The following is a 20,515-nucleotide window of genomic DNA, read 5'->3' as shown; positions in this document are numbered from 1 at the left end:
CCCCACTGCCTCCTCAGCTCCCAGGCAACTGGGAAGAGGAATGCCATTGCACATTGAGTTGTGCTTCCTGTTCTTCTTTTACACCAACTGATTGGGATAAACAGTAACAAAGAAGTGTAGCGTAGCTGGGAGTTTCTGCCTACACCTTCCATAGGGAGTATCTCTGCACAAGCTTCCTTTCTACTATCTTTATTTGGCAACTTCCATGCATGGGCTTTTTTATGTTGCATGTTGATATGGAATCCAGTGACTGACTGCAACAACTGCAAAGTCTAAATTAGGCTGTCTGGGTTTTATTTAGTAAGATCTTGGATTTTATGATATATCCCTTGCTAAAATCAGAGATTTAAGAAGAAGTTGAGTACCTATGTTATCTGAATCATGTTACTGTTCAAAATATATATTTTCAGTGTATTCAGGATTGAGATTGTATTCAGGAGTTTCTTCAATAGAGAAAACGTTTTCTAACAACTAAAGCGCTTTTTGATTTCAAGAAAGTTTTACTGGTAAGAAGAATCCACTATATCAGAGGAGGAAAGCAAAGGTTGCTTCTGTCTACTTTTTTCCCTTAGTCCTAGTACACAGTCCCTTGTAAGAATAAAAAGTTTAAAGATTATATCTATTATATAGATAAATTAGATATTAATTGAATAGATAAGGTATATTAATTGAACTTTGCTTAAGCCATGTAGGTAAAAGTAGCATGTGAAAAAATTTGCTCTTTTTGTAAACGTGAAATACTATCAAATGACAGAATAAGACTTGCCTTAAACACACTGAGCTCACCTTAAAACATGGCAGTAGCAGCAACACACTGCAGGGTTGCTTCTCTTGTGCAGTGACAATTAAGTTGGTCAGGGCTGATTAAAACATGAAAGAACATAGATGAAGTTTTATAGAGAAAACATATTCTCATGTTAAATCAGGGCCATATAATTAGCTTTTGGAATCTATTGTAGAAGATTTTTAGAGACACCATTCCTCTAATTTTACTTAGATGAGAGATTTTGTGAAAAGGGCTGTCTGTACAGAGATGTGCAAAGCTGTTTGAAAGATTTGCACTTATACTGTACCAGCAGTGAAATGTAATTTGAAAAAAACATTTACTGAAGGGACACAAAAGCACATCAATTCTGCACTGATTTGCTGCTTACAGATCAGACTATGTAATCTTTTAAACTCTGCCTCTAAAAAACTAACATTTTTGTTTTCTGCAAGAAGAAACTGTACGTTTCCAATACAAGTCACCAAATAACCTTTGCACAAATATTCATGGTTTTAGAAGAATGTAGATATATATACCATCATGTCTGGTATCATATGAAAATAGAGAAATTCACTTTTCCAAAAATATATAGCTTGTCTTTATAGTGTATTTTCTGAGTAAGTTATTTCCATGTGTAGTGGAAGGTAATTCATTTCCAATCCCTGGCAACTGCACACCCAGCTATGTAAATAACTAATAATGAGTCATTGTGCATTTTAAATATACAAAGAGTAAAGTCAATACCAATGGATATGTCACATGCTGAAGGAGTCCTACAATCGACTACTTTTATGAGGTGAGAAATACATTTGGCACAGTTTGGGCACATTTGGCTAAATTGTGTCAAAAATGATAGCCCTGCCTTGGATCTTTCCCAATAAAAACTTTGTTGAACAAATGTGTTTTTACCGGTATACCTCTAATTTGCAAAAAACAACAACAAAACAAAAAGAATATCCTGGGTTTATAAAAGGATTTTCGTGGCCTTAAAAAACAACTGTGGCAATGCTCAGAAAAATATATTGTTGTATTTTTTAATCACAAATCAAACATTTTAACTGTTGCAAGAGTGGTTGCACTGTAAAATAAAATTTGCATGAAGACAGTAACTTTGGAGCCATCTTGATGACTTATTGCAGATGTTTATTTTCAGGTGGGAATTGCTTCTAAAAGCCTTAGGGGTTTTTAAAAAACATAAAATATATTTTTATGTTTTGGTTATAATTTTACAAAATCTGGATAAGGTATAAATGTATAAACAGATTTGCCGATCTGAAAATAAGCTTAGAAATATAGATTTCAAACCAGAGGCCAAAGCATTAGCTTGTTTCCCTTTTTCTTGAGTATCATTAGTGCCACTGTGCAAACCCATCCCAGTTAGCCCAACAACTCTGCGTGAAATATGACACTCTGGGTTCTTCTTTAAGGCATTCCTTTTCTGTGGCCATTACATCGTGCATGTGTGTGAGTGTACAGTTTTAGGGTTGTGTTTGCGTGTGAGTGTTTTTTTTTTGAGACAAGTTTGTGTGTACAGGGATGTGTATTTGTGTAAAGTGTGTGCATACAGGGTGGAGACAGGGCCATCATTTCTGCCAGGGCACCCGTAGCAGCTGTCCCTTGGCATGTCAGAGGGGAGCGTCATAGTCTTGCAACAGAAAGAATCAGAACTGAACTGAGAACTGCTGTGTGTAGTTTCAAGAAAGCTTCTTAGCGCTCTTGTCTTTGGCTAGACCTTGGACCTGTAAGCCCAATCATGGCGGATCAGTACCAGTATAACATCAATGAGGAGAAGATTGTGAAGGACAGCCACACCAAGGAGATTGATCTAATCAACAGAGACCCCAAGCAAATCAATGAGGACGTGGTGAAGGTTTGTGCAGAAAGGAGGAAAGAAGCTATCTTTGAAAAAGTTTTAGGGATGAAACCTACCGTCTTTAATTGCATTATTGCAATGAAGATACATTTGCAACAGGTGGCAGGAATGCTAACAGTAGAACAAGGCATTGTATTAGCAGAAAAACTAAAAATAGAACAGGAGCTATTCCTGTTGCTCAAGCAGTGCAAAGATTTATTTTGGGGATGGGCTGGAAGGAGCTTGAAACTGATAGGAGCTGTGGCTCTGATTTTCTCAGACTATTTTTTTTATTTGTTGTTATGGAAATACTATAAAAAAAATGTTTTTGCTGTCAAGATTTCTTTACTTCAGTATTTTTTGTTTCTTTTATCAAATTATGTTTTTAGTGGCATATGAGGTCATATGCCATGGTTATTAAAGTGTTTAGTTACACCCTGTCTTACTTTTGTAAAATTGTAAAAACAGTTTGTATCAATTTTTAGAAAACTGGACTTTGTAGATAAACGCTATGGAGAAAGCTACATTTAAACTGTAGAGTTTAGGAATGTTGTAAAAATTATTGCATGATCATAGACAATAAATATTATATATTTTTAAATAATAGTGCAACCATGTGTAATGGATTATTGATGATCTACCCCTGCAGAGGTGAATATGTAGCAGCTTAAATCTGGTCATTCATTCATTTTGAGTTATTTCTATGGGGACCTACTTATTACTTAACTACTTGCCATACCATTTCTGTGGACTAATTCTGAGAGTAAGAAAAGGCCTCAGATGTGCAGCATATGTCTGCCTGCAGAAGTTTGATTACTGATGATAACTAACAGCAGTTAGATGCAGATCTTTAGCTGGCAGTTTAATGACCTTTTTTTTCTAGAGTGCTAGGTAGTAATACAATCCAAAAACAGGTTCTAACGTTGTAGAGCATTTCTATCATGAATTTTGCATTAGTCTGGATTTGATTTTGCAAAAAAAAAAAAAAAAAAAAAAAAAAGCCAGAAGAAGGCTTTTTGACTTTTCCTGCTTCTTTGAAAGCTATTTTTCTGTTTTTTTTTATTGCAACTGTACATGTAGTGAAAACATAAATTTATCTGCATACATTTGACTATTTTTCTAATTTAAAACCTTACATTTCACATTAATTAGAAGTAGCTTTTTGAGGTCTGGACTTAGCAGGAGTGTAAAAGCTGTGCCCCTAGAATATTTGTGCTAATGGATTAATCTTTAAACTGTCTCAACAGGTGGAGTTTGAGGATGTAATCGCAGAGCCCGATGGCACACACAGCCTGGACGGAGTGTGGAAACTCAGCTATACCACCTTCACTGTCTCCAAATACTGGTGCTACCGCGTGCTGTCAGCTGTCTTTGGCATCCCAGTCGCTTTGCTCTGGGGTTTCCTGTTTGCCTGCATCTCCTTCTGCCACATATGGGCTGTGGTTCCCTGCATCAAGAGCTGCCTGATTGAGTCACAATGCATCAGCCGCATTTACTCACTCTGCATTCAGACCTTCTGTGATCCCTTCTTTGAAGCCCTGGGCAAGATTTTCAGTAGTGTGCGTGTGGCACTGCGCAAAGAAGTCTAAGAACTCCCACTGCAGCTTGAAGTATGATTTGAGAAAGTCTAGTATGTTTTTATACAGCTGATTATACTCCATCCCTGGAATATGGCTTTGCAATCGACTCATCTTTGTCTCATAGTCAGAAGCAGTTTTCACCCCTCCAACATCTGAACCAGAGCAGAGATGCATTTAAGCACTATGAATAAGGCTTTGACAGTTGCAGCAGACAGTATGGTTCTCTGATAGCTCTTGTGCTTTTCTTTGGTTCTAAAAGAACAAAAATCTCCACTATGATGAGGAGAATTTCAGTGATTTCAGCAACTTACACCAAAAAACAGTTTTTTTGTCCCATTTGATTCAAATAGGAGAAGAAATCAAAAAATAAAAACTCAAAAATAAAGTTCAAGTGTTCTATTAGGATTTCCCTGACATTTGTTAATTTGCAACCTTTAACCAAAGCTATAGTTTCCATAAAGGTTATAGATTCTCCAAGGGATCTACAAATTTATTTGCCAGAAGGCAAAAATCCATCAAACAGCAATAACAGCCACAATCAATAACAGGGACATTACTAAATACATGGGTTTCTCCAAAGTTTAAGAACAGATGAGAAAATGGCCAGAAAAGCTGCCAAGAGATAAAAGCAAAACTAAAGGAGCTGCAGACATTTAGTCAATTACAGGTTGTGTTCAACAAGTAATGTAGATATCTTGGAAAACCGATTACATTACAAACAATTGAAAACATTTCACTTTTATTCACAAAACACTGTTTTGGGCATGATATTAACACCAAACAAAGTTGTTGTTATCTGAGATTGAACTGAAGTTTCATTAATATGGATGATGAGATGAAAAGCTCCTTTACAAGAGTACCGATCTCCTTGGTATGGCTGCCTTCACAAAGTCTACAAAAGAATTGAAGAGGCAAAATTTAATGTCATTGTGAAAAGTAAAAGTGAGATAGATGTGAGAAAAAAATCTGTGGAGAAGAGAAATCTGAAGTATTTGGAGAACTTTTAAGAGAATTGGTAAATGTTGAGGAGTCCAAATGTTGCCGGACACGCTAACTTGTTTTATTCAGATTTGTTTCTCTGAACACATTTTTTTATCTTATCTCACTTAAATTAAACAGGACTGTCTAAATAGGTGGAGTTTGAGAATGTAATAAAAGCCAGTTTATCATCTGAGGCCTTTTGTCACAGTGCAGGGCAAACAGCACATTGGTGTAAAAAGCTTTTAAATGATTTAGCTTGACTCAATTATTTCATGTCATAAAACCCTGACCTTTTTACAAAAGCGTGTCCACTTTTGAGGAAGGACTATTTATGCATTTAGCATAAATGGCAACTTATGAACAAATATTACTGTAATGATAGACACTGCTATTTGTGTACATTTAATTGGCCTCTTTTCCAAGGTTTTTGCATTATCTTGTTTCCATTTACATGTATCTAACTAAATACCTCGAGGGAATGAAATTAATTGTATACAGCTGCTACAGGTACTCTATTTTGTGCTTTTAACACTTGGTTGGTTTAATTTTCTATTGTATCACCTCCCTTTCTGATGTAGTCTTGAAAAGCTGATTTGTTTTTATTTTCTCAAAAAACCAAGTTTATCAATCTGATATCTACATCAAGATATAACATTTGATAAAATACCTATTTGCTGGAGAAAAACAAATGTTAAACTTCTTTATGTTCACAGTTATGTGAAGTTCTTTAATTTAATAAACCTAAGAAAAACCATTTACAGTAAAGTTATTTGAAGCCTTCTGCCATCCGGGACCCACTAGAGGATGCTGTTGTGTATTTTCAGTGTGTTCTCTTCTTAGACCATTTCTTCATGGTTCGCTGCCACCACATCCAGCTTTGTTATTCATTCTTGTTATTCACTATGGACACTGTGTACTGGTCTTTTATTTCAATACAAAATCTTCATGTAATAATTTATTCATATGCATTTTGAAAAGGAAAATAAAATCAATGTTCAACACACAACGAGACTGAGAATGAGATGTTGCATGCAGATATTGTTTAAAAAGATTTGAGTTAATGGTACACTAATAACATTAGTTGTAAATTTTTGTTAACATTGGCATTAATTGCCAGTAAGTGAGTCATACCTGAATTATGATATTCTTAGAATTTTTCTTCCTTTAAAATAAAAAGGAAACCTTTTCAAGTGACAAATTGACAATTACTGTAGAAATGTACTTCTTCTTATGCTCGGCTGATCATACTTCACACGTTATTCTATACAAAAAAAATAATACTTTTTAAAATGAGAATCATATAAGTACCCCCTTTGTATAAAATGTATTAATTTTTTTATTACCTAATAACATAAAACACACGCCTTAACCCACAACAGGTCTTTTGGAGTCTCCAGATATGTGATATTTTCCCGCGTTTGGTCCTGTTTTCAGTTCAGGTTGGAAATCCTCATCATCTTAATAAACTTCCATCCTTAACAGTGCTTTAGGCACTGTTTCCCGGCGTGTTTTAGATGTGTTCCTGCTACAACTCACCTTATCTAAATAGCTCCTCAGCTTGTCGCTAGTTCTAAATGAAGCACAATTAATACCAACATCCTCATTGCAATTAAATAGTAGCTTGTTACCTTCCCTTGACAGCTTGTATTTTATGTGTGAATAGAGTTTTTTTTTTTTATTACATTGCAATAATGTAAAAACCCAGATATGGAGACCCGGGTCCCCTGACACAGGGGCCCCGAGTTAAGATCCTGAACTTACTATAGTCCCCAAACAATTAAACTTATATTCAAATAAATTGTTTTGCTTAAAAACCTATTGATTATTTTAGAGCAAAATAGTTACAATAATAAGGCCAGTAATTCATGAAGTTCAGTTTAATGTACGTATGAATTACTGCAAATTTTGCCAAACGGAAAACAAATTCTTTAACATTTTCACAATTAATAATGATAAAAGTTAAAACAGATAAAAGCACACACCATCTTAAATTAGTGTCCATGCAGTGGCACAATAAAACTAATTAAATTCAACTAAAACATAATTGATGGACGTTTGTGAATAAGAATGTTTCTATATGTTTTTTAAAAGATTCCACATATTGAGAATAAATTATATTATATGTCCTTAGTTGTTAAATGAAAGCAGTGTTTTCTAACAGTAAGAATCTCATGCACCACAGTGACTGGCAGGATGTTTTCCAAGTATGGAATTTATTGCTATCTGGCAGCTTTGCTGGTGTGAAGAAAGGTTTCTATTCCATGTGACACTGATTGACCAGGTGTTAATGTATGAAATGGCTGCGGATTCCAATGACTTGACATATGAGGATTGGTATCATCAATAATCCCCTCCTGCATTAGTGTAAAAAAATCTGCTCTAACTTGTGAAAAAAAAGCATAAAAAGAGAACTCACTACTTCAGTTAGCTAGGCAGCAGTACATGAAAAACAAAACAAAAAAACTTAGAATAATATTACTAGTTCCATGGAACAAAATTAATGTGTCTTTCAGAGAAAAAGTAACTGACCGTTTTCTATGAAGAGTAGCTGAGGGAAATAATCTTAACAATTTAGCAATTTCTAAAAACAAACACAAATCAGCATTCATAGAAGAGGGAAGTCCTGAATCCTCCAAATAAATCCTTAAAACTAGTTTTATAACCATTAGAAAGAATATCACTCTTTAGGTGAAAAACGCTGGATACGTATGAGGAAATTAATACATCTCACCACCACTATTGTACCAGAATACTTATGTTTTTTTAAGGCTTTACAAACCTAAAAGGGAGTCTAAAAATGTTGGCTAAAGCATCTTAAAGAATGTAAAGCATTTGGCAGAGTGAATTCTAAAAATGTTTTAGAAAGGTTGGCAGACAGAAAAACCTTCTTAAGGATTTTGATACCTGCCAAATGTAACAAGAAAGAAACTGTTAAATTGTTAGAGTGGCCAATCATCAAATATTCCTGGAAAGTTTTATTATATAAGAAAGTAGTCTCAATATCCTAAGCTGTTCAAATAGATGTTATTCAATTTGCAGTTTTCTAAAAAGTTGGACTCAGTAACATAAATAGAATTTACCTCAGCTATAGTGAGAACTGGACAGATAAGTAAAACCAAGCTGAAATAAGTGGGGAACACTATACAAAAGTGTTTGTTCTTTTATAAAATGGGGAGCATTTATATTCCTTTTCATACTTTCCCTCCTTTTATACCATAGAGTTTCTAGAAAATGCTTTAAACCCCTAAAACACTATTTTGCTGTTACAACTACATCATTTGATGCATTGTCTCCTTGTATTTATGCAGTGGAGAAACACAAAGTAGTACTTTACTTGTAAATGGAAGAAAAATACCTAATATGTTTGTTTTTGTTTGTTTTTTTGTTACACTTTCTTCAACTAAAACTCTGAAATTGTGGTACAAATGTATTCAGGCTTCCTGGGTCAAAGCTGTACCAGCTTTGACTGAGATTTTGCTTTTTTTGTTCATTGCAAAACAACTAAAGCTAACTCAGATAGGATGCAGGCTCTTTTAAAAGCAACTTTGAATCCTTTCCACTAATTCTAATTTTGATATGTATTTAAAATTGAGACCAAGTTTTTACTGTCCCTACTTAAAGGTATAGTGGAGGATTTTCGTGAATTTTTGAAAAGACCCACTCTCTCCACTTAAAAAAAACACACACACACATACACAAGCTTGTAACTGCTCCTGGGAAGGAACGCCTATTAAACACTGCATGCAAAAGCATGCAAGAGCCCATTTCTCCTGGTGCACCCTCTGTTTAAAAATTGCTGTTTGCATCAATCATACAAGCTTACTTTCCAAAAGAGATTTGCAATTTTTCCACTATGTCAGACTCACCACCGGTAAGTCAAAATGGGGACGGGCAAGTAGGTCAGCCTTACAAAGAAATATCACCAGAATGATTAACAATTAGGAGGACCACTTATTTTGATGATTCACAGGGTTAAAGAACATCCTCCACTATACCTTTAGCATAAAATATTCAATGGTATGATCATGCATTACCATGGAGATTGTGCTGTTCATGGAACAACACCCATGAGATGTGTTCAGGGAAATATGTGACGGTAGCTTTCCACCACACATAGCACTAGTCTGTCATGATCTTGGTACTGATGACTGGATTATTAGTTCATCCCTTCCACCTGCTTAGCTCCGCCCAGTTTTCATCTGCCCTCATCTGATCCACCTGTTCCAGCTCCTATTTATGCTGCCTGTTTCCAGCCATCAGTGCCAGATTATTCAAACCGAGTGTGAGAGTTATTTAGTACACCCTGTTGTCTTTTGACTGTTGTTCCTGCCCTTTTTTACTCTGGATTCTTGAATTTTGACTTGTCCCTGTTCTGGTCTGTTTCTGTCCCTTTCTGTGTTTGGACTGCTGTTTGGACTCTGCCTGTTAACAATCTTGAATCTGTTCCCTGCTTGGATTTTCCCTTTGGTTCTTCTGCATCTCTCTGACCTTCTGATCTGGTCATCTGCTTCGTCACCTGCTCTGGATTCTGCCTCTGGACTCTTCTGCTCTGCGTCTGCTGGCTTATGCTCGTCAGTCTGCTCTGCCTCATTCCTGGAACTCTCTGGGTGGCTCCCACCACAAGCTGTGGTTGAAGTCATCCGACTGGCTCCAACTCCTTCCTCAGGACACAAATAGAACTAAGAACCAGGTTAGTGACTGACATGCTCGGTATCGTTCCCCGTCTGAGTATAGTGGTCACTAACCTGAGAATCTATCTCTACAGAGAATCCAGCAAGCCAGTCCGAGCTGACGAACCACTCAATCTTGATAGTCCACAAAGCCTTTTATTTTTAAACAAACCTGTTCTGTCTGCCTGAATTCTGGGTCCTATTTTCTGAGTCATTGACATACTCACATCTATGCAGGACTTAATCAATTCAATTATTTTGCTTAAGTAAAAGTAATAAAGTACAGGTGTTACATTGTACTTATGAAAAAATGTAATATACAGTTTTTGCCTTAGAAAATACAAAAAAGCTTAAAATTTCAACTTAAAAAAAAAACACATCCATGCACATAAAATATGCTAATTTTCCTCTTTTGCTCATCCTGTTGGAAGAACATAAGAAATAACACTGTCTATTTTGGTTCTAAATTAAAATTGCAGACAGGAACACATACTGTAGACAGAACTGAACAAAAGCCCTGCATAAACAGCTGAATATTTTTCAAAGTTCTGGTATTCACAGCATTAAAGTTTAAAATGACATTAAAACCTAAATAGTACTTGAAACATAATCAACATAGACGCTTAGTTACAAGTTGGATTTATACTGGTTATACACAAGAAATAAGATGTCTTCTAAGGTCAGCTGGTTGCATTGGTCTTTATTTTAGGATGAGTAAAGGAGCGGAATACAAACTCAAAGCACACTATTTTTGAAAGCCTTACATCATTGTTCTTATTATTTTACACCATTTTGTTTTCATTTCAGTTTCAGTCCTACAAAAATCACAACAGTTTGTTGGTATATCAGCATGATCATGTGAAATAAGTTAATGTATAGTTATTGTTGCAAGAAACTGTATTCTTAAATTTGACTAAAGAGATTTGAGCACTAAATGAACAACCTGACATTGATGATGACACTGTCCCTGAATGAAATGAAAGATAACAGCATGATCAAAAGGTTTCATTGCACTTAATAGGCTTTATTGTTTTTTAACCCTTTCTCTGATGGTTAGCAATGACAGGCATGGCATACTAAATTTAACAAGAGCTGAAGTAACAGTTAATATGTGAGCAAACACGTGACAAGCTGGACGACAGAATACATATTTTTTAACAGATACATTTATAACCACAAAGACCATCCATTAGCTATGCTGGTGTGAAAAACTGTAACAATTTACAGTGCATGGACATCCGTTGAATACTCATTTTAATCACTTTGTATGCGCAGTTAACACATCCTGTACATTTAGATCAAGTATATACAAAAAAAAAAATAGAAACATTTCCATCTGAACACTCTTTTTAGTCCATGATTATCTGATTTAAGTCTAATGGAGGGGTCATCTGTTTATTACAGTTTTCAGTTTCACAGTAAAATTCTGAATTTATGCTGAAGCAGAAGTACTGTGTGGGCTGTTTTCCCCTTCTAGGCTTTAACAGCAAGTCTTGCCAAGGGAGGCATTTTGAAGAAATCGAACCGCTGGAAAATTAATGGGGAGCAGCATGTAGTGAGAGGCTGAGTGGGCAGCTTTGGAGAGAAGGGGGAAAAAAGAGGCCAGGGGCTTACGTGGTGGATGTCTGAGTGATGCTCCTCTGACTGCTGGTGCTCTTAATGGCAAAGGTCGATGAGTTGCTCTTGTGGCTGGAGTCAAAGTCACGCTCGCAGCGGCATTGGGATGACTTGAGGTAGCGAGTGGAACAACACAGGAAGTTCTGCCTCAGATCGTGGAAGAGATGACCAGCAAAGCACATATAGATCCAGGGGTTACAACAGCTGTTCAGGCTTGCAAGCAGCATGGAGATAATGAAGGGCATGGCTGCATAAAAGGAAACACAGATAAAAGTTACTGCTGTGAGATGGAGAAGGAATCATTTAGCATTAATTTTCCCTGAGTGGGAGAACCTGCAAGTACTGTAAGTTAAGTATTTGCTGGAAATTGTTGACTTTTATCTTATAATAGCTGTATATATGCCCTCATAGCCCCTGAAGTGAGAGGCCTTTTAATCATATAATTAGCAATGATTTTTACTGATGTCCTGTGGGAAATATTTTCCCTAACTCGTTTATGATAGGTAAGTATCACAAGGATGTTATCAACAATAAGCAAATATGCTTATAGCTACTAAGCTTTGCACATTTAAGCACAGGAGGATACAGAAAACATAGATATTACTCTTTTCAGCCTGAATGTTTCACTTTTTCAGTTTGACATCCAAATGGAAATAATGTAATCAGAGTCATTGTTGAGTTCATAAGCAAGAGGTAATTAGCAAATGCCACGGCCCTAATGAGGTGACACATCGTTAGAAAATGGGTACTTATCCTGAATGAGCTCATAGAGCAGGTGTGTCAGGGTTTAGTTTTGGTAAATTAAACAGTGTTTGGTATTTTCTAAAAGAACGGAATCAATTCAAAATCTCTGCTTCATACAGTCACACTCATGTTTACCTGTTGGGTTTCTCAGTGACTCAAGCCACACTCACAACACAAAAATGTGACACAAAATAATTATCGGCTTAAAACTGAAAAGCTCAGAGAATGGGAAATAATCTTCGACTAAAGTAAAATAACACTGACTAGATACATCATGGTCAATTTTATTTGTACGGATGGAAAAGGTGATACAATTCCTTGCCCAGTGATGCAGTGATACATTACAGAGAGCAACTTGAAGTGGCGGCTGGATGACATTTACACTGCTAACTCCACCGTCCACCTGACATTTGGTAAATGAGTTTCCGATCATGTAATTGGTTTGTATCCTGTATTTAACCTCTTCTCAGTGGTTGTTAATCTTTTCTCAGTCTGCCTGTGCCTGGATTTATCTTATTGCTTCAGTCCCATAGATTCATTAGGCAGCTCAGAGTAAATGCCATCTTAGAAGGTATGAAAGTCTTACACACATGATTAAGAGGAGCTGTCCTTTATGGGTCACTCTGTGGACCAAAACATGACTATACTAAGTTAACCTCAGTTAACAGATTTGCAGGTTTCACTATCTATCTTTGGGTTTGAACCTTTGGAATGTAGTGCAAGGCAGATTGTGCAAAAGTGCATCTGAAGCTTATCAGGGTTTTATCATCAAAGGAGATGAGAGTCTGGGCTTGAATTAATTTGACGTTTGTGTGGCTTTGTGGAAAAAAAGACCTTTGCTGAATGGAGGTTTTCACAGGGGAATGATAGATCACACAGCAAATGAAAAGACAGACTAATCAGCCTGGGGGTGGTACATCTGTGTGGCTGTCAGAACTGATTCTGCCCAGTCCGAAAGACTCCTGTTGCACGGTGATGTTAACATTATTAACAGTAACCTCGTTTAGCTGTAAAAACTGAATTATCTTTAATGTTAAACAGAAAAAGGATTTTTTTCCAGGTGTCCTATCACTGCATTCATTACATACCATACAGAGAAGTGGATTGTCTACATGTTTCAGGGCAAATTCAACCAACAAAGGCGTTTGGGTTGTGGCTTATTTCCTTTTCTTGTAAAGAAAAAAGACCTGACCTTTAAACGAAATAAAATACTTTATAGACTGAATGGTGGATATTTTGTCGATTACGGCCCTTAATGAAAATCAATAGCAGGGTCTAAGTCAGCTTCCAATAGGGGCAGTGGCAGGAAGGAGATGCTTTTGTTCAAAACATTTTGTACGTGTATGTGTGTGTCTCAGTCAAGGTTTAACCTTCAGCTGTTTTTGTCCAACACATAATGAAATCTGTCTGGCTGCTAAATGTGAACTCACACACAGTTGATTTCCCTCTAACAAACCTCAGAGAGAATGGGGTATTTTGACATCTTCTGGCATTTTCAGAAATGATGCTGATAAGCCTGATCAGGTGCAAAAAATGGTGAACCTCCTCTCTGTGAAAGGTCCAGGCTCAGTCATATTATCACAGTGTCACAAAGCTGACATTCCATTTGTTGGAGAGGACCTTGGAGAAACAGGCTCTGTCTTGCAAGTAATTTTTCAATTTAGAGTATCTTAGTAATGTATCACATATGATTTCTATAGAAATAATTTAAAGATAATAATTTCATTCATAAAAAGACTTAATAAACCCAACAAATGGCTGGGTTGGCCTATATAACACATATGTATACTCCTCCATTAGTTAAAAACTGCAGTTTTCCCTCCCATTGTTTAATACTATAAGATGTATATTCCAATGTTTTGTTAAATTCCCAAAGCGGTTGGGTGAAGCAGGAGTCCCTTTTTGCCAGGATAACAGTAATCATCTTTATTACATAACTCACAAGGAAATGGGAAGATATAGAGCAAACCAAGTATTATAATAAACCGTATAGATGATAAATAATGAATTCATTCTCATTAAGGGGCAGGCTGAAAATAGGAAACACATGTGCATCTATCTTCAGGTTTTAGTTGCAGTAGGGAACTGATGCAGGAACTGTGATATGATTGGTCTGTCAAATGATGACATGACAGATAACCGCCCACCTGGTGTCAACCTGTCTGTACAACTGAATAAAAAATATTTTTTCTCTGTGATTTAATGTGTTTTAATAGTAATGCATGTAAAAAAATTAAGAAAACAAAAAATTGGTAATTATGTTTCACAGATGATTTTTTTCCTTAAAATTAAGAAAGCAAAAAGTACTACATTTGTTTGGATTCAGTTTCCTTTGGATTACGTTGCAGAACAACCTGTTTTAGAGTCAATGCACAAAAAGCTATCTCTCAGCGTAGCTTTGCATAGCTAGGAGCTAAAATTGTGGCCAGTTGATCTATGTAAAAACAACTCAAGTCTGGTTAGATTGGAAAGAGAATATTAGTGTTTTCCGCCAGACAGCATTTTGTATGTAGACTGAAACATCTAGTTAGGAAAAATATCTCACCACACTCCTTATTCGATGAGTTTGCTGTGTCCTGAATGCTGTGTACTAAATGCAACTTGAGGGAAACTGTGAATGCTTATGGTTTTTCTTAAACATTCACTATCAAATTGTCAATCTTCCTCTGAGACCAGATTCAAGGAGTATACAACATCTGTCCAGTCAGTGTCTGAGCTGTAGATCTCTGCAGCTCTTAAGATTGGTCTTGGTATATAGGTATTTGTAACAATATTTTTTACTTTTAGATGATGGGTTTAACAGTGTTTTTATTTTTCTAGATTTCCAAAGCTTGGGTTATTTTTATAACTTAACCACTCTCCACAAAAACCCTTCCTTTTCTTGGTCTTTATGATGCTGTTTGTTCAAACACAGGCTACAAACGTAGGCTACACAAATAAGATGCCTTTTTTATCATGATGAAATCACACAAAGATTGAGGCTTTGCTATTTGGGTAACTTAGAAAGATGAAATATTAGAGCAAAGGGGGATGAAAACAAATTCCTGCCACACATTTTAGGCTTTTTTAAAAATAGGTTTTTAAAGCATTTTATCATTTGTCTTCCACATTAGAATGGTAGTTTTTTCGCTGCCACTCAAAACCAGATAAAATAAAGTTTGTGTTTCACTGTGAAAAAATTAAATAATTATGGAATGGAATATTTTTCAGAACAATGAATGTTTGGATCTGCAAACACCTCAATAAATTTGAGAAATCTTAGTAAATATGCTCCTCTAAGCCTTAAAGCTCTATGTTTTGCTCCAGGTAGCAGAGTAACATGTAATTTTTTTCTGATTTTTACCTGTAAGAATGTAAAGGTTGAAATGGGACTGGGCTATTTAAAGGTGAAACAACAGTAGGTTTCTTTTTTTTGTGTGTGGGGTCTGTTTCTTCAGGCTAACAATAAATAAATAAAAAGGAAGACATGTAGATGGACATTGAGCAGAGACACAAGGTCAGGCAAGCAGCAGATTGCTCCCCACTGTTAGGCAAAGTGAAGTATATAGGTGGCATGCACCTTGGATTGAAGTTAATCCTAATATCCACACTGACTTAAAGAAAGAAAACCGGTTTACCACTAAACTATTTCATAAACTTGAAGGAATACACCTGGAGCCTCTTGTTACTTTTAAGGGCTTATATTTGCTACAAAGTTCTTTTAAATGGGTGCGGTAAATAATGTAAAAAAATCATATAGATTCAATTAATTTTAGTGACAATTTTCACTGTTTTGTAATGCAAACATTTTCATCTTGGATGGGCTTTATTTACTGAGCTGTCTGCTATATCTCTACCTATAATTAAATCTTTATCAGCACACACAGATGACACTGCTGCTCTCCTTTTGTACATAAACATTGGCACATGTTGGTTCCAAACTGCTGAATCTAAGTCTCCCTGTCATCCAAACTCAGCCTCCTTCTCCGCACTGATTGGCCATACCCTCTAGGAAATGTATTCATCTTTTTATTTTTTATACACACTGAAGCAATTTTGTTTCTCGTCTCTCTGGTCACTGTTCCCTCTAAATATCACAGAGAGGTGTGGCGTCACAACCTCTTTCTGTTTCATCAAGCAGTTTGTCTATACTTGTAATACATCAAACTGTCTGCAAAGTAGAAGAGATTGTCCAAGATTGCAAATAAGGGGTCTCATTGTACAAGAAAATATGTTAAATAAATAGCCCAAGCTTCACTATGATTTTATTTTTTTGTATACAATCATTCATGAGGTGAATGAAGACAAGTTGGTTTTCTGTTGGTTTGCAAAGTTTTAATCCAGACTCATCAAAGTCAACAAAGTAACTGGTTGTGTCTTCAAGCACAGAACATTTCGATTCGTTAATTGGTGAATTGGAAGCTTCATTTTACATGAAATCTGTCTAAGGCAGCATAAAATATTAAATCTAAAAACATTTAGAAATAATCTTCAACTTTTTTCTCATTATTACTAAATTATAGTCTTTTTATAGTCTAATTATAGATTTTTTAAAATTTTTTTCATGAAATTCAAATTTATTTTCAAATATTTAATAATCAATTTTAGAATAAAAAACTAATTCAAAACAAATTCTGCAACCTATAAGAATTGCTGTTGAGCTCCTCCTAGCGGCCTGGTGGAGCCTAAACAGCAGTTCAACCTTGGGATTTTTTGGGGACTTCTGATTTAAAGAGGTGCAAACAAATCTTCATGCAAATGTTTCAGAAGATATATTCAAATCTTTTTACTTCAGCATCACTGTTTTTTTTTTTTTTTTGATACAAGCATTGCAGGGCACAATGTCATATGGAAGCTACAAAACATTTAGAAATCAAGAAATTTCTAAATGTCGAAATAGAAATTATTTTGTTCTTTGTTCTTATTACATCTCTTTGCAGGGGATGAAGCAGACTGAAAATGTTTTATCGTTATCTCCTTTCTTTTACCTCTTCTCCTTTTTTCTGGTTTTCCTTTCCTGTTCTACTTATATTGCAATGTCCATAAAATCTGTAAAACTCCCTGCATAATTATAAAATATCAATTCATATGCATAAAACAACCGAAACACTATGGCGATAGCCGTACTGCTCCACTTCTGAAAGCAAAATCTGTTGGGCTCTTTTTGCCATCAAGACAATTATTCTTATTGCCACATTGCTAAACTGTAAAAAAAAAAAAAAAAAAAAAAAAAAAGTAAAAAAAAAAAGAAAAAAATTGCAATTATTTAGAAAAAGTATAAGCATGAAAGAGAATTTGTTGGAAAAGTTTTTATCTTATCGCAGTTCTGCATGCAATGTAATGGCTATGTTTGCATATAAAAGTTAAGCTTGTATTAGCATATGTTTCTTCACGTTTATGTTTTACACCTTACCATAAAATATTGCTTAATTCTGGTGATATGTTGTTTTAAATTTCATTTACTACCACACCTCTGCAAAAAGAGGAAAAGGCAAAGCCAAGACATAAAGGTAAATATATAATGATTTGAAAGGTGTGGTCACTGACAGTGGATGCATGGGCCCCTGTAGGAGCCTGTGTATTGTAGTTAAATGTCAAAGTACCCCCACAGGCACAGGCTTCCTGATGTGCAGTGGTGCACACTAATTTGATTAATGATTATTCATCAATGGGTGTCTGCAGTTCAGGGAGTGTCTGAGGGAGGTTCTGTGCTTGGAAAAAAACACCAATTATTATTTTTGTTTAATCATGTGCAAATGTTTTAGTTATAGTGTGTTAATTAGAAATAACATGTATTAAAAACGAGACATTTTTTTTAGCACAGGACCAAAAATTTCCCCTGAGTCAAAACAGCAAAATCTGGTAAATATATGTTTAAATATACCAAACAAATATTTAGTTATTTAAACATTTTATAATTAATGCCTATTATGACATTTGGCAATTTAAAATCAATTATTTAAACTCAAGTGATTTTTATGTTAAGGTCTGTGATATAATTGGACTTTATGAGTCATTTAGTTGATCCAGTCATGAACCTTTTGGTTAACCTGCAGTGCATTTCAAATCCAGACCAGACTCATCTCCTGACTTTGAAGAATAAGGCTGTAACAATGTAAAATGATTTAATTAAACAAAACATACATGATTGTTTATAAATTAAAAAAGAAATTACCATAAATGTCAATTATATTTTTCAGATTTTGTTATTTCAATATGTACTTAAATAGATAGTTAAAACGTTTGCATGACATTAAATGGGCCCATCTTATATATATAAAAAAGAACACTTATAAATAGATTGAATTGTGCCACTTTTATTATACGTTGTGTATCTGACTGACTTTGTCTTTAAGCTGTGGCAATTGTCTCTCTGGTAAGCGCGCTTAAACTGGAAAAACCCAGAACATCCCTTTAAACATGGGAGTTCAGAGTAAAAAAAAAAAAAGGAGCAGAACTCCACTGCATAATTTTTGAGGAATAAAATGTGGGGACTCGTACTTTATAGCTACTTCTTGGAAATCGGAAATCAGAAAAAAGACAAACAATAAAATGTGCATTCTTTTAAGATTTCACAAAATGAAGATAAATCTTACTGTGTGGCAATTTCAAAGTATGGTATCCCAAATGCGTAATGCACCATGCATGGCGCGCTATCCACCTACTTTGCGCACAGCGGGCATTCATTAGACCTACCCTCACGAGGCGCAGCTGGATCCCACGCAGACCACATCTGGACTGAGAAAAAGGGGGTCCAGCACACGATGTATGCCACCACAATCACAAAAGTCATTTTCACGGTGGTAATTTTGGCTTTGGAGATGAGCCTTACGCTGCTCACCCTGGCCAGCGTGTTGCTTTTGCAGGTTTTGGGCGTTAGGCTGATGCATTGCTCCCGTCTTGTTTTTAACTTAAAGTTTTGCCATATTTTAAAGCTAATTAACCCGTAACAAATGCTGAGTATGGCCACCGGGATGATGTAGATGGAGAGGCTGATCCATGTAATGTATGCTTTGGCTCCCCAGGGTTTCACAAAGTCGCCCCAGCAGTCATACACTCCTGAGCCGACTTCTCTGAGGGAAAAGATGAAAATCTGCGGGATGCTGAAGAGCAGGCTAAGGAGCCAGGAAAATATCACATAAAAACGGTCTTTTCTTCTGTGTAGTGAGCGGAGAGGCTGACATATGGCCAAACAGCGATCTACAGACATCAGAACTAACATATAAGTGGAGGCAAACATCCCGACGACCTGCAGGTATTTCACCAACCTACACAAAATGTCGGGTCCGTAGAAGCGAAATGTTATGTCCCAGATAAGTTGAGGAAGGACCTGAAATATAGCAACGACCAGATCGGCGATGCTCAGGTGCTTCATGAAGTAATACATGCGGGACTGGCTGTGTTTGGTGGTGTGGATGGCCAGCAGGACGCACAGGTTTCCTGCGAGCGCCAGGAAGAGCACCAGGGCGAGCACGGTCACCTCCACTTTGGCCACCTCCTCATTCCGTTTCAGGGGGTTCGTTTGATTGAACCCAGCGGTCCCATTAAAAAAGCTCGAGTTCTTCCAAGAGTCGTTCAGTTGCCAGATGTCACTTTCATTAGAAATCGTTTCCATTGCCGTAGTGCAGTCCTCTCTGCAGATGCGAGAGGGCTGTGAGGTCTAATGGTTTGGTTACCTGGAGAGGATAGGGAGCCCAAGTCCTCCTTGTTTCAGGTGATCAGGCATTTTTGGGGACAGTTCATAATTCCCACTTGGTAAAAATAATTTACGTTGTGTCGGACGTCATCCGTTGGTCTGTAAAAAGAGAGGATGTAGGATAAAATAATATATGCGTTATTCTCAAAACAGAAACAACAGAGGCACTTTTTTAAAAGAATGGGTGAAATGATCGAAACAAGGCTGTGAATCTGCAAAAAACATCATTAAGTTTTTTTTGTGTGTTTTTTTTTTACATCTCACCTGCAGTGTGATCCAAAATTACAAAACGCACAAAAGATCTGAAATGTATCTTCTCAAAATGACAATCTGTGGAGTTCTGCTCCCTAAGTCTAAATTGAAAAAATAAAACTAGAAATGGAAAACAATTGTAGCTCTAACATATCTGCTGAGAAGCTTCACAATGGGCAGCAAGACAGTGCATGAGCCCCTATATAGGGTCCTCAGTTCGTCAGGAGCAATAAAAATCTCTCCGCCACCACTTGGTGGATATGCGCACTTTCACCAATTGGCGATGCTGCAGGAATCACCCTGAGGGAGAGAAGTCCAAAGCTATTTATTATTGTCAATCTCTAACAATGTATACAGATGCAAATACATAAAAAAAAA

The 20,515-nt window shown here is 36.2% G+C and overlaps 2 protein-coding genes across 2 annotated transcripts; one reads left to right on the top strand and one right to left on the bottom strand.

The window, feature by feature from the left end:
* The first annotated feature begins 2,371 nt into the window (after positions 1-2,371).
* On the top strand, positions 2,372-5,843 carry LOC107093348 (caveolin-3-like). The gene is made up of 2 exons (XM_015388349.1): positions 2,372-2,636; positions 3,866-5,843. Exons 1-2 carry the CDS (start codon positions 2,520-2,522, stop codon positions 4,205-4,207), a joined length of 459 nt encoding a protein of 152 aa, XP_015243835.1. The 5' UTR covers positions 2,372-2,519; the 3' UTR covers positions 4,208-5,843.
* A 4,460-nt stretch (positions 5,844-10,303) lies between these two features.
* oxtr (oxytocin receptor) lies at positions 10,304-20,290 on the bottom strand. The gene is made up of 3 exons (XM_015388331.1): positions 20,150-20,290; positions 18,886-19,984; positions 10,304-11,713 (listed from the first exon to the last, which is right to left on the bottom strand). The coding sequence occupies exons 2-3, from the start codon at positions 19,802-19,804 to the stop codon at positions 11,460-11,462; spliced, it is 1,173 nt and encodes a 390-aa protein (XP_015243817.1). The 5' UTR covers positions 19,805-19,984; positions 20,150-20,290; the 3' UTR covers positions 10,304-11,459.
* Between the last annotated feature and the right edge of the window lie 225 nt (positions 20,291-20,515).

This window comes from Cyprinodon variegatus, unplaced genomic scaffold (assembly GCF_000732505.1).
Source record: "Cyprinodon variegatus isolate N-32 unplaced genomic scaffold, C_variegatus-1.0 Scaffold420, whole genome shotgun sequence".
NCBI lineage: Eukaryota > Metazoa > Chordata > Actinopteri > Cyprinodontiformes > Cyprinodontidae > Cyprinodon > Cyprinodon variegatus.
This window is presented reverse-complemented; position numbering and strand designations above follow the sequence as displayed.